At 33.1% G+C, this 13,108-nt stretch overlaps 2 protein-coding genes across 2 annotated transcripts; both read right to left on the bottom strand.

Moving 5' to 3' along the window:
* Positions 1–8,314: 8,314 nt before the first annotated feature.
* LOC131629573 (uncharacterized) lies at positions 8,315–9,677 on the bottom strand. Its single transcript, XM_058900350.1, has 5 exons — positions 9,379–9,677; positions 9,221–9,295; positions 9,071–9,145; positions 8,496–8,561; positions 8,315–8,419 (listed from the first exon to the last, which is right to left on the bottom strand). Exons 1-5 carry the CDS (start codon positions 9,490–9,492, stop codon positions 8,315–8,317), a joined length of 435 nt encoding a protein of 144 aa, XP_058756333.1. The 5' UTR covers positions 9,493–9,677.
* Positions 9,678–10,819: 1,142 nt separating this feature from the next.
* LOC131629572 (uncharacterized) lies at positions 10,820–12,632 on the bottom strand. The gene is made up of 4 exons (XM_058900349.1): positions 12,558–12,632; positions 12,413–12,467; positions 11,788–11,859; positions 10,820–11,646 (listed from the first exon to the last, which is right to left on the bottom strand). Exons 1-4 carry the CDS (start codon positions 12,630–12,632, stop codon positions 10,820–10,822), a joined length of 1,029 nt encoding a protein of 342 aa, XP_058756332.1.
* Positions 12,633–13,108: the final 476 nt, after the last annotated feature.

The following is a 13,108-nucleotide window of genomic DNA, read 5'->3' as shown; positions in this document are numbered from 1 at the left end:
AAGTCACGAGAACATCTGTATTCTCGCGTCGGCGATCTCTCGCGCACCGCTCAAACACGAAAACATTAAGTACATATACTAACAGTGAATGTTAGCTCTAAATCTATCTCTAGAATTCCGAAACTAACAGATAATCATCCTAAATAAAGATTCAAGCAGTTTATCTCTAAAGCAACCTAAATCCCTAGCACAAAGCAAAAATCCAAGACAACAATCAACACAGATTTGTAAAGCAAGTCTTATATAACACCATGGGCGATAAATATACATAAGATTCGAGTAAATATACAAACAAAACCCAACACAAAATACATACACAAAGAAGAGAAGAGATAAACCAAACATCTCGAGGATTGTTAGCTCTGATTGTGACAAATCCACCTCTGATCATCCAAATGCATAACCCAGTGTTGTTTTCAAAGCTAATCCTAGTCTAACAATGAAGGTGATGGAGTTGGGACACAAAAAATTCCCAAAAACCACAACCCTAATTGTTACAATTAAATGAAATATAAAGAGAAATTTACGCAGGCTTGCTAAGCGTGCTAGGCTCGCTAAGCGGTATGCACTTATTACACAAAATATCTACAACACTAAAGGTAATCTTGCTTAGCGAGATGGCTTCGCTAAGCGGACACAAAATTTTGGTTTGCTTCTGTTTTTAGTTCATAGAAGCGCGCTTCAAGCTGGATTGTTGAATGAATTCTTCATTAAGCGTGCTGGAAGGCCGCTTAGCGGGTTTTCTGCATTATTTGCCTTACTTAGCTCCAAAACTGCGTATCGAAGTCGTGCCTTCGACACTTTATTCCTCGAGGCTTCAATATGCATAAATACCTATAAAACAAAGGAAAAACTATCAAACGGTACACAAAATGAATCAAAACTCAAGAATACAAATATTTACACAAAAGTTGGGATTTTATTACAAAAACTAAATGAATAGAATCGATAAGTGCCACAACTATATACTTAAAATAACGACATTTTGGCACTTATCAATCTCGTCAGCTTCTTCGTTGACAGGGTTGAGGTTTGGTAAGGATGCTTTGAAAGTGGAATTCAACCATAATTGAAGTAGCCAGAAAGGACCAACAAAGAGAAAACTTCCTTTCTTCTTGGGATTCTTTAGGTCAATCACGCCTTCGCACAAAGATTCGTAAAGGTTAGCCAAAATCATCTTGTTGAGGCAAAGGTTATACCCAGCGTGGAGTTGGTTCGCCATGGCAAGAAATTTCTTCGCCACTTGTAAGGATCTTGAACATAAGACATAGTGAGTGAGCCATAAAGCTAAGAATGCAATATTCTCTCGATCAGAGACTTTGTCAGATCCTTTGTCATGGTAATACTCAATATGATTTGAGAAAACAACTCCAGTAATGTCAAAATCAATCGTATCTTCAGCCATATAGGTTGGATCAAAGGTTTCACCAGTGGGTTTAAGCCCAGTGATGGCAACTATATCGAAGAGGGATGGCGTCATCATCCTACAAGGTAGATGAAAGGTATGGTGGATGTTATCCCATAAGTAAAGGGAGGAAACTAACATAGATTGGCAATAAGCAGGTCCTACTTTTGACAGCTGTATCAAGTCGGAAATGCCCATATCCTTCCATATCTGGGATTTATTCTTCTTTACTTTTCCCAACCAGCCTAAGTAATCAGTGGGATCCTTGAATAATGGGAAAGATTGAATAACCCTAAATCGATTATTCATATAATTCAGATTAATGGGTTCATTCGTCGAAGGATCACCTTGTTGATCTGAATGAGGGTTTTTGTCAGTATAAACTTCATCACGAGCCTTAGGTTTCCTAGTGTTGGCTATGTGCTTATATATACAATAAGTTGGGAAGAACTGCTTAAGTTTTTCAGGGTAAATGTTTGGGTCAGAAATAGGTCCTAACATTGCATGTGTTTTGCCAGTAATGGAGATAGGAAGTATTACTTGGGATTGATAGATACACCTTTGTTCTTCAGTGAACAACTCATGTACATATTGTTGATTCCCAAATACTTGTGGCCCGAGGATCTTATGAATAGGAGGAAGACTAGCAAATTTCTTGGTTTCCTAGGTCCTTTTTGAGGAATCCTTGCTGATGATGGTAGACGACGCCATTATTGCAGAAAAGGATGAAGAAAGTAGGTTTGGTGGTGAAAAAGATGAAGTTTGAAGAGAGCTCACAAATGCAGAAGTTCAGAAGAAGGAAAAAGTGTTTGAAATGAAGCGCAAAAGGTATTTATAGGCTATGAAGTTTGAGGCGGTTTCACTTCAACAATAACAGTGGGATTATGAGTGGGACGAGTGTCGTTCGGAGAGCTTGCGATAAAACGGTGGCAGTTACAGCTACCCACGGTCTCTTAGGAAATAAGAGTGGCGTGATTGGAAAAAGATTCTCACGTGGGTTCTTTGAAGATACGTTTGAGAGGATCTTCATAATGACTCTGAAGTCAAAGTAGTTTGTTGCACCCCAAAATTTGCCCTCTTGATTTTTATTTCTAATTGACTTAAGCTTCACATTCATTTGCATATTTCTATTAGGACATTAGCATAACTTCGCATCATTTTCATTCAAAAAAAATCAAAGAAAATATATACATGTTCATCTTTGCGCATTTTGTTCGTTTTTACGATTTAATAATATTTTCTGTTGACTAACCTCCTTTAGATTTATAATTTTAATTTTCAATTCAATTTAGATTTAAGTTGAATTTTGAATTAAAGTTAGTAAATCAATTTCATTCCTCTTTATCATATTATTTTGTTATTTGTTTGTTCTTTATTTTATCTTTATTTTTAGGTGTAAAAAGCAAAGTCAAGTGTAAAAGTGATTATTTGGTTCATTGTGAATTTATTGAAGGCCCATTACCGATTTCATTATTCAAGTCCAAGTTAATTTGAAGATTATGAAACCAAGTCAAGTTTAGGTCCCACACTATTTGCTCATCAGTTCACGTTTTTAGCAAAGAACTAGTAACAAACCTGTGCATACGCACGGGATCTGGTCGGACACGCGCATTATTTTCATAGATAATAATTGTTGTTTTATAAAAATATATTAATGAGAACAAAATTAATATTTGAAGTACAAAAATATTTTTATTCAAAATAAAATAAAAGAGGTTTTTAAAAATAAAGTCGCATGATATGCAGTAATTGTTTAACAACTAAAATGTATGATTAGAAAGAGAAATTAAAAGAGAGTAAAAGCATATGGGAAAAAAAATTGTGACATTAAGAAAAACTATTTTTGAAAAAGCAAAGTTGAATTTCGAACAAATATAGTAAGAATGAAATAATAAAACAAAAATATTTCTTTTTTGACATCATTTATAAAAATCATATTTTTTTCTCGTATATAAAAATAATATCGTTTATAAAAATATTTGGGTTAATCATAGATTATTTTTTCGTATTTTGACATCATTTATAAAAATATTTGAATCAGTACTACATTTTTCTTGTATATAAAAATAATACCGATAAAAATTTTATTCAGTAAAAATATTAAAACACATAACATTGTCAAATCAAATGATAAAATATCAGCTTAATTTGCAAACATAAACATAGAAATACAAAATATAAGTCGAGTAATTCATATTCTTATTAAAATTAATAAAGAGTTATCAAATTACACCTATTTAATATTTAGATAATGTTACGCGGTATAATTTTGACGGCTTATAATAACTTATCAATAAAATCTATTGAAAACTATAAAATTATAGTTTCAAAACTATAAAGAAGGGTTTGCAATTAAAAAATATATTTGACGGCTGTTAATCACAACATTTCACAACAACTTTCTGCAAAATAATTTACTTCTTTTTATAACAAAGACAAATAAGTTTCTGTTTGCATAATTTATGTTTATTAATTAATTAAAATACTTTTCTGGATTTCTCCAATCTCATTCTACTTTTCAAAATATACATGAAATTTCTACTCCTTTTCTTCATTCCTTTTTTTATCACCTTTGTTTCATTTTCTTTTCACATTTTTATACTAATTAAATTTGTACAAAAACAAATATATTTATTAATTTCATCTTACATGTATACATATGTACATATCCCATACTAAATTGAATTCCTATGCTTATGCACTTCGGTTGACATTATCTACTATAATAATACTCTATTTTATCTACTACATTGTTTATATCTTTTTCATGCTACTTTTTACAATTTTACTTCATAGTTACCAACACAACTTGCTACACTCATCTCTGTCACACTATTTCTTTTTTTCTTATTTATTTTAGATTCTTTTTACCATCTCTTCAAACGTATTTGTTTTAGCTTTCTCCTCCATTGCTTGGTCTCTTTCATGATTCCATAGAAAATTGTCATTACAATAGATACAAAATTATTGTCTCTCACTATCTCAATAAAGTTTCAATGGATTTAACATGAAGACAGTCACATTATCATCTTTATGCTTGCACATTACTTGGATTTCTTATACTTTTCATATCAACAAAAATGGAGTGATGAAGAAAGAGAAGAGAAAGATGACGCTGTAGCAAGTGAAAGCATATTTTTACAAAATTAAAATTTAATTAAATTAAATATTCATAAACATAACAGAAAAGATCCAAAGTAGAGATGGTTACCTCCATTCAAAGGTCTAAAAAGTTATAATAGAGTCCAAGAAGATTGTTCTTCTTTTCCATTGCTTGTCCTTGCATATGGTATTAGACAATAAAGAGAGAGATGAAGTAGAAAGAGGAAAAAAAGATAGAGAGTTGGAAGAAGGAAGAAGTTGGAAGAAAGAGAGAGATGTAGGAGAAAGACAAAAGAGAGAGAGAGAACTTGAGGTGGGAATGAGAGGAGAGATGATGTGATTTTGAATTCAAATAAATTATTTTTTCGGTTAGTATGTAGTTCTAAGTGAATTATGAAGACCAAATGTTTTTGAAATTTGTATACAATATCAAGCAAGTATGTTTGACTTAGAATAAAAATATTATTTGGTTGCAAAAAGTAATTTTTGGACATAAAATACCACAAAATGATAAGGTGCAGGGCAAAGAGAGAAGGTTAATTAGGTGTTTTTTGGTGAGGACTACGTTACCCCATCAAAACTAAGCGTAAATTACCCATATTTATATGGATAAATAAGATTATGCCATTTGTATTTCTTTTTAAATAATAATAATAATTTTATCAGATATTTTATTTATATATTTTTAATTGTTTTTATCTTTAATATTATTACACTTTGCCTATTTTACCCTTTAATTTAAAAAAATGAAAACAGAGTTAAGATCTTCTATTTTGTATTGATAGAAAATCAAATGCGTTAACTTTTTTCCCCTTCCACCATGTTACCGATCGAAAATCCCTAACAACCTCCCCTTCCACTGTGTTTCTAATATGAAATCCCAAGAATGTCCTCTTCCACCACGTTAATTCTGCATCTGTTCAATTCAAAGGCACGGGAGATCATGTCGGTGCCGGTGAAAACGCCAGATTCGGCAGAAACAAAGTTATCTACAACTCTGATTGCTAAGGGAAGCAAGCGACGACAGCTAGGGTTTGCACCGATGTTTGAAGTTTTTAATGCAACGATCTCACTATTTTACGGCTAGTACCATTTCACCTATTGACACTGAAAGTTTTGTCAGTGAACCGCGGTGTTAAAACAAATTTCCGTTTTTGAATAATATAACTAAATTACTTCAATTTGTGGATTGTAGAATCATCTAAGTCCATGGGTCTGCAACATAATCCCTTTTTTGTTTCATCATTTAGTCTATCACCTTATGATATTGAAATTTTTGTTGTTGCTAGAGACCTAAGGTTCTTACTGTGGAAGATGATGGTACTAGAGTGCAGGTAATTGTGCTCTTTTTCTATTATTGTTTTATATTATATATATTTTTAGATAAAGTTTCTGTTTTGATTTAATGGCCTTAGTATGACTATAATTATGGCTTTTTGTATGGATTTTAGTTCGGTGAAATTGATATAGATGGATTTTGGCTGCGGCAAAAACGGCTGGTGCTGAAGATATAATGCTGTTGAATAATGGTTGTCTTTGTTGTACCGTGAGGGGTGATCTTGTTAGAATGATTTCTGAATTAGTCACTTCAAAGAAAGGGAAATTTGATCATATTGTTAGAGATATTACTGGTAAGTAACCAAGGAAGTTAAAAAATTATGCTTTGATGTAGATTTTTATTGTGAAATGGAACTGCTTGTTAGGGTTTAAGTGCTTGAATAGATTTTGTTTATTGTTTTTATTTCTATAGGTTTGGCAAATCCGGAACCGATAATCCAGAGCTTTTATGCTGAGGAGAATATTTTCAATGAAGTCAAGTTGGATGGTGCAGTCACTTTGGTTGATGCAAAACATGATGGTCGTCATCTTGATGAGGTTAAGTTAGAAGGTGTGGTCAATGATGCAGTGGAACAGATTGCATATGTTGATCGAATAATTGTTAACAAGGTATATTGATGGCTAATTTATTCTTATTGTTGAATGACTTTTAGTGTTTTGTTGATGAAAAATATAGATTGTTTAGAAAATGGTGCATTGATTTAGATTGGCATTGGCTAATATGCATAAGGATTTTCCTTATGCACCATGCATAAGTCAATCTAAGTCATTGGATCATATTTTTAATCCAGTATTGAGTATTGAGTATTGAGTACTGAGTATTGAGTATTGACTATTGAGTGATGAGTATTGAGTATTGAGTAATAATTATAATTTGATCTAATGATCAAATGGTCAATAATACTCTATGCACGGTGCATAGATTTTTATCTATGCACCGTAACTGCACCCATTTAGATTTAGTAAATAGCTAAGCTAACTAAATAATGTATAGTGAGGTTATGGTTATATATCCTTCCATATATTGATTTCGGAATTATTCTAAAAGTTCTACATCCGGTTATGGAAGGAAATGAATACTTTCTTTGTGCCATTAGGATAAACTTCTAGCAAAACACTTCGGTCACTAGTACAAAAATGTTAATTTACACCCGTTTTTTATTAAATTTACACCCATTATTTTTAATAAAAATCGGGTGTATATCCACAGGGTGAGAAATGTCTAACGCATTTACACCCGTTTATAAAATGGGTGTAAATACGTTTGTAATTACTCCCTATTTTAAGAATATCGGGTGTAAATATGTTCTACGTTACACCCTATTTTAACAAAAATCGGGTGTAATTGGGCGTAATTACGTTTTTAATTACACCCTATTTTAATAAAAATCGGGTGTAATTATGTTTTTAATTACACCCTGTTTTAATAAAAATCGGGTGTAATTGGGCGTAACTACGTTTTTAATTACACCCTGTTTTAATGAAAATCGGGTGTAATTTGGCGTAATTACGTTTTAATTACACCCTGTTTTAGTAAAAATTGGGTGTAATTGAGCGTATTTCCGTTTTAATTACACCCTGTTTTAATAAAAATCGGGTTTAATTGGGGGTAATTACGTTTTAATTACACCCTGTTTTAACTAAAATCGGGTGTAGATACGTTCTTAATTACACCCTGTTTTAATAAAAATCGGGTGCAAATACGTCATTTATGAATGAACAATTATATTATATTTAAATCTATTTACACCCTATTTCATATACACCATTTACTTATATTTCATTTTCAGTCATAATATTGCAAATACTATAAAATCATACACATAAAAATCATATTTTAACTAAGTCAAAATATTTTTAATATTAACCAAAAAGTATACAAAATCATGTGCATTCATAATATTTCAAATACTATAAAATCATACACATAAAAATTATATTTTAACCAAGTCATAACACTTTCTTCATATATAATTTTACGCCATGTTTGACGGTTAGCTTCGGTGTTCTCTAGTCCAATTGAATCCAACCGCTTTCCACATGTAGCATTGGATTCATCCATGGCCAAAATACTACGCCCTGGAGAAGCAACTGCTTTCCACAATTCGATCCGGAGGAAGACCTTCTACATTCGTGTACACCGACTTCATCTTCTCAAGCAAAGTCTACAAAATTATTCATTATATAGCAATTCAGAGCCACACAACAAACCTCTAATTTCTTAAAAACTACGAGGTTAAAAAATGTTTTACCGTTTTGCCAGCCTTGTCAATCCCTAAAATGGGTACATGAAGCTCTAACTTGTTGAACATGTACTGCCAAAGTCTATAAAATAATGAAAACATCCTTTGTTGAGAATGTTATCACAAAAAGTGGCAAGAAGTTCTGCACTAGAGTTTCCAGCAACACCTTTGTTGCAAAAGACCTCAAAAGCCTCTTTAAGAGCCTATATGATCAAATCTTTCAGATTTACAAGTTTTCATATCTCACATTCACAATGTCACCTGAAACATGAAGAATATTACAAACTTTTCCTTTATACCGGCTCGTAATTTCTATAGTAGCTTTATCACCCTACCATTACAATCAATCAGACATCATCAATCATAAAACTCATTGAAAAAAGCATACATCAAATCAAATCACTCACCTCTTGAACATACCATTTGAGAAGCTCACATTCTGCCATACCTCTTGAACAAATTCTTAAGCCTACCTAGTAAATGTTTAATACCTACAAAATGGTGAGAAAATCTAAGTCTGTCTTTGGAGTTATCAGTCTAGATTAGTCAATGGCTCATTTGATTTTATTGGCATAAATTATTACTCTTCTGGTTATGCTTCTGATGCACCTCAATTAAGAAATGCCAATGCTAGCTACCTAACAGATTCTCTTTCTCAAATTGTAAGTACAACATTGACTTACCGATATTTATTAGGAAAATATTTGATGAATTAATCTAATTATCTTTTCAACTGAATTAATTTTAATTTTAAATTCCATATAATAGTATTAATTAGATAAAAGAGATGTATGTTATTTATTAAGTATTTATTAATTGTTTATCTAATATTATCAATTTAAATAATCACATATCTTTTAAATAATCAAATATCTTTTATTTGTGTGAATTACATATCTTTGGCCGGATTGGTGTGTTGATCCGAGACCGTTTTTATAGGTTGGTTTTGGTTTGGGTGGATTCAGGTGTTAATTAATAGTACTAGTATCGGTAAAATTACCTGTGGAAAACAGATTGGGATTCCTCCTCGGACCGGTTTCGGAGGACTAAAGATTGCCTGATAAAAAATTGTAACATTTTATATTCCAAAATCTGTTGAGAAATCAAATTGAAAAACCTAATCTTGATCTACCTTAGTACTAGAAAACAACAACTCTTCGCCGCGTTCCGTTTTCCACGAAAGAACTTGCCCTCCGTGCAAGCTAACCTGAAAGAATCACACACAACACACGCTAGCATCATCAATCAAATTCAAAACTTGAAAAATTGAAAGAGTTAAGAGAATGTAACCGTTGCCGAAGCTCCTCGAGGGTTTCGAAGAACGACATGGCCTATTCCATTCTTGTCCTTGGTAACTTCAACTAACTTTCTGTTATGATCACTTTCACCTCCAGAATGATTCATCTCCACCAAAACCTTCTTTGAGAGCAACAATTCAAAGAAACAAAAAACAAGAAACAAGAAACCGTTTTTTTCCCTCTCTTTGTAACTAATAGTGGACACTTTATAAGACTATAAAGAAAACAAACTTTGACGTGACGGAAACGGTTCAGCAGATGAAAAATCACGAGGTTCCTATGAGAACTTTCTTGTGACCTTTTTGGAACAACCATGAAGCACTCAAGTTGGGCTGCATTAAGCAAAAATACCAGTACTTGGTTTTACAAAAGGTTGATGAATTAGTCAAACCATTTAAAGAATGCAGAAACATACCATGTATGGATTCAACAAAGACAAGTTGTGCAAGTCAAGATAATCACCACTGATTGCTTCATTATTCCTTCATTCGCAAAGTGATAACCGATCGTAAAAACAAGTCAATTGTATCCAAAAACAATGCAACAGATATCATAGAAAGGCGTACCCGCTGACAGTCCCCCTAGATGTCTTAATAAACTCCCAAAACCACCGAATGATATTAGCGATTGTATACCACTGGCATCACCAAACTACAGAATAAAGCTTTGTTACTTCGATATTATATATCTTAAGACGACTTCTTTTCATAGAGGTTCAGAAGTATAAAATCGTAATTTACCTGCAAAACTCTACTAAAAGCCGCTGGTGGTGGGCAGTAAGGTGCTCCATATCAACCAACCGCGTCGTATCATAAAATGAAATGGTAATACTTGTATCCAGAAAAAATCTATACAAAATCTATACAAAAAAAAAACTCACATTCACTGGTATTAGAAACCAAACATTAAATGATGAATCATGTAACAATGCACCGAACAAAATGTACAAAAATGTACATGAATCTATTTACTTACTTGTATCCAGAAAAAAAATCCACGCAAGAGAAACAAAATACGATTTTCCTTGGACTCCATGGCAATAGCTTTGGCTACATCTGCACAATTAGGAAACAAATATTTGATAGAGGTCTGAAATCAGATTGAGCATAGAAAGAGTTGAGCGATATCGAGAATAGAAGTTGAAAATCCAAAAGTAAAAGCTACCAAAAAAACTAGCACAAACCACAAAATGGAGAATACAAGAGAAAATATGGACCTACCAGGGTGTGAATCAAGATGCGATTTGGTGACACCTCCACAGTGATATGACTCAATCACCCCCTGCCGTTTTTCTAAATGACGTTCCTTTTGCCTTCGTTCATTTGCTTTAGCAAGAAGATATTTATACTCTTCATAGTCATAAGGCCTATCAAGATATTCCACAAGTCTTTTCCGAAATTGAGAATGATAAATACAAGTCATTTACTTTCTAATCAAGATTCCAAAACAATTAGATCTGAATCAGAGGAATTACGTTCATCTTTCACATTGGATGTGTCATTGGCATTCATAAAAGAACCATAGACAAAATCACCACCAACAACCCTCCCAGAATTAAGGATTTGTTTATAATCTTCATCAACAACACGTTGCATTTTAGGGGTATCAAATTCTTGATTAGAAAGTAATGTGCTTTTCCCAACACTAAAACTTTTTCTTAATAACCGATCATCTTCATCAACATGAACCCTGTTGCTAATATAATCAGGAACAAATTGATTTGAAAAACATTTGTAGCCTTCTTCTATTTCCTTCTTGACATCGTTGTTGCCTAAGTTGATGTCAACATTTGAACCACCACTTCGATTACCAACACTATCATTTTCAACAGCAGGATCAGCTAAAAACGATATGTATTCCGCATCTATTTCATCATTGCCAATATTTGAACCACCACTTTGATTACCAGCACTGTCATTTTCAACATTAGGATCATATGTAGCTAAAAACGATATGTATTCCGCATCTGTTTCATCATTGCCAATATTTGAACCACCACTTTGATTACCAGCACTGTCATTTTCAACATCAGGATCATATGTAGCTAAAAAGGATCTATATTCTTCATCCGTTTCATCACTACCAATGTTTGAACCACCACTATGATTACTAGCACAATCTGTTTCAATCTCAGAATTATATGTAGCCAAAAAGAACCTATAATCTTCATCCATTTCATCATCATCATCACCAGTATATGTAACCAAAAATGTTTTCCAATCTTCATCTATTTCATCATCTCTCATATGATCATTGTTATCTATAAATTAGTTATGAGAATATAGAATTATTCAAAAGCTGAAACTGAAAATTACCTTGTTGCAACAACAAATCATTTGTCTCACACCAAGAGTGAAAGCAACGAGAGCATGTTCACGGGTCTAACCGTCCTTTGAAATACCAGCCTCAAAACCACCAGTAGTGAAATCAATGATGAGAACAGCACAATCCGCTTGGGATGTCCCGGTAATATCTCAAAACATTTTGTAACACTTAAATTTAGGCAAGACCAATTTGGTATTATTCTTTATAAGAATTACATTATTCTTTAAAATAGCATGACATCATATCAGGAGTACTTTGGGCGGGTAAAAAAAAATAACAGAGCTGGTTCTAGACATCTAGTTAACTAAGAACCAGACCCGATTGGTACTTTAAACCGGTGACCGGTTCTAGACACCAATTCAAACCGATTTAATTTATATTTCCTAGACTGAACTGAGCTACTTCTATATATATTGAACCGGACTGAACTGGTATATATGTATATCAATTGAACCGATTTGTTTTATTTCAACAAAGTGTACCCGAATTCTCAGGACAATCAAGTAGTATGGAATTAACCACCATGAGATGTTAAAGTTAAATACCCATGCAAACCCACCATTACACACTTACAAAGGAACTATAGAAAATCCAGAATAAACAAAGCTTACCAGTAAGTCTTGAGAGGCCTTTGTATCATTGTCTCCAAATGATTTGGGCTCCCATTTGATGTTATGCTCCTCAGCTATTGCAGTCAGTACTTTTATCTTGGTTGGTTGGACCATCAGGGGCTTTAGCAGAAAATTTCTCAACCAACTGAAAAGACAACACTAAATTAGAAAAAAAAAGGCACAAAACGATCTTCAGCATGATCCTATTCAACATCAAGTAGGTAAAGAAACTTGCCAAGCGATTTACACCACAGTCAGGGCACAATTCAACTGCTGCAGAGACAAATTCTTTTCCATACTTTGAAGCCATATGCTTCTTCACATCCGCGAGCTTAGGTATGTCCGAACATCTTGGAGTTGCAAATATTACACTAGAAACTGCCTCCTTCAAATCGATGGGGCAATTTCTGAAAATATTTAGGGGGAAAAAAGAACAAAACTGAGATCAATGCAGTGAAAATACACAATCATGATGAACAAACTAATTGACTGCAAGATCAATCATTTCAGAAAGAAAAATTCAAATGCCTCTATTCCTTTAGACACACACAAGTAAGGTCAAAGCAGAAGATACAATAAAGATGTAAGCTGTAAAGACTGTTCTGATCAAGGATGTTTGGTATGTTCCTGGAATCAGAGGCAATCTGATGAGTGTGGGTCAGCTCATTGAGAAAGGTTTCTCAGTTGTTATGAAGAACAATCTCTTGAAGTTGTATGATTCCAATCAGAAGTTGATTATGCAATCTGAACAGGGAATCAACAGAACGATCAAGGTGAATGTAGAAA

Source organism: Vicia villosa, unplaced genomic scaffold, assembly GCF_029867415.1.
Source record: "Vicia villosa cultivar HV-30 ecotype Madison, WI unplaced genomic scaffold, Vvil1.0 ctg.000580F_1_1, whole genome shotgun sequence".
In the NCBI taxonomy this organism is placed as follows: domain Eukaryota; kingdom Viridiplantae; phylum Streptophyta; class Magnoliopsida; order Fabales; family Fabaceae; genus Vicia; species Vicia villosa.
Note: the sequence above shows the minus strand (reverse complement) of the source record. Positions and strands in the feature narration are given on the sequence as shown.

Bases quoted from the DNA above. Each gene is read 5' to 3' on its own strand.
- LOC131629572 (XM_058900349.1), bottom strand. From the start codon at position 12,632: ATGGCTTCAAAGTATGGAAAAGAATTTGTCTCTGCAGCAGTTGAATTG. The intron at 11,860-12,412 runs GTACTGACTGCA...AAATGTTTTGAG, and splicing joins TCCAACCAACCAAGATAAAA to ATATTACCGGGACATCCCAA. The intron at 11,647-11,787 runs GTATTTCAAAGG...ACTAATTTATAG, and splicing joins TACTGGTGGTTTTGAGGCTG to ATAACAATGATCATATGAGA.
- LOC131629573 (XM_058900350.1), bottom strand. From the start codon at position 9,492: ATGAATCATTCTGGAGGTGAAAGTGATCATAACAGAAAGTTAGTTGAA. The intron at 9,296-9,378 runs GTTACATTCTCT...TGATTCTTTCAG, and splicing joins CTCGAGGAGCTTCGGCAACG to GTTAGCTTGCACGGAGGGCA. The intron at 8,420-8,495 runs GTGAGTGATTTG...TTGTAATGGTAG, and splicing joins TCAAATGGTATGTTCAAGAG to GGTGATAAAGCTACTATAGA.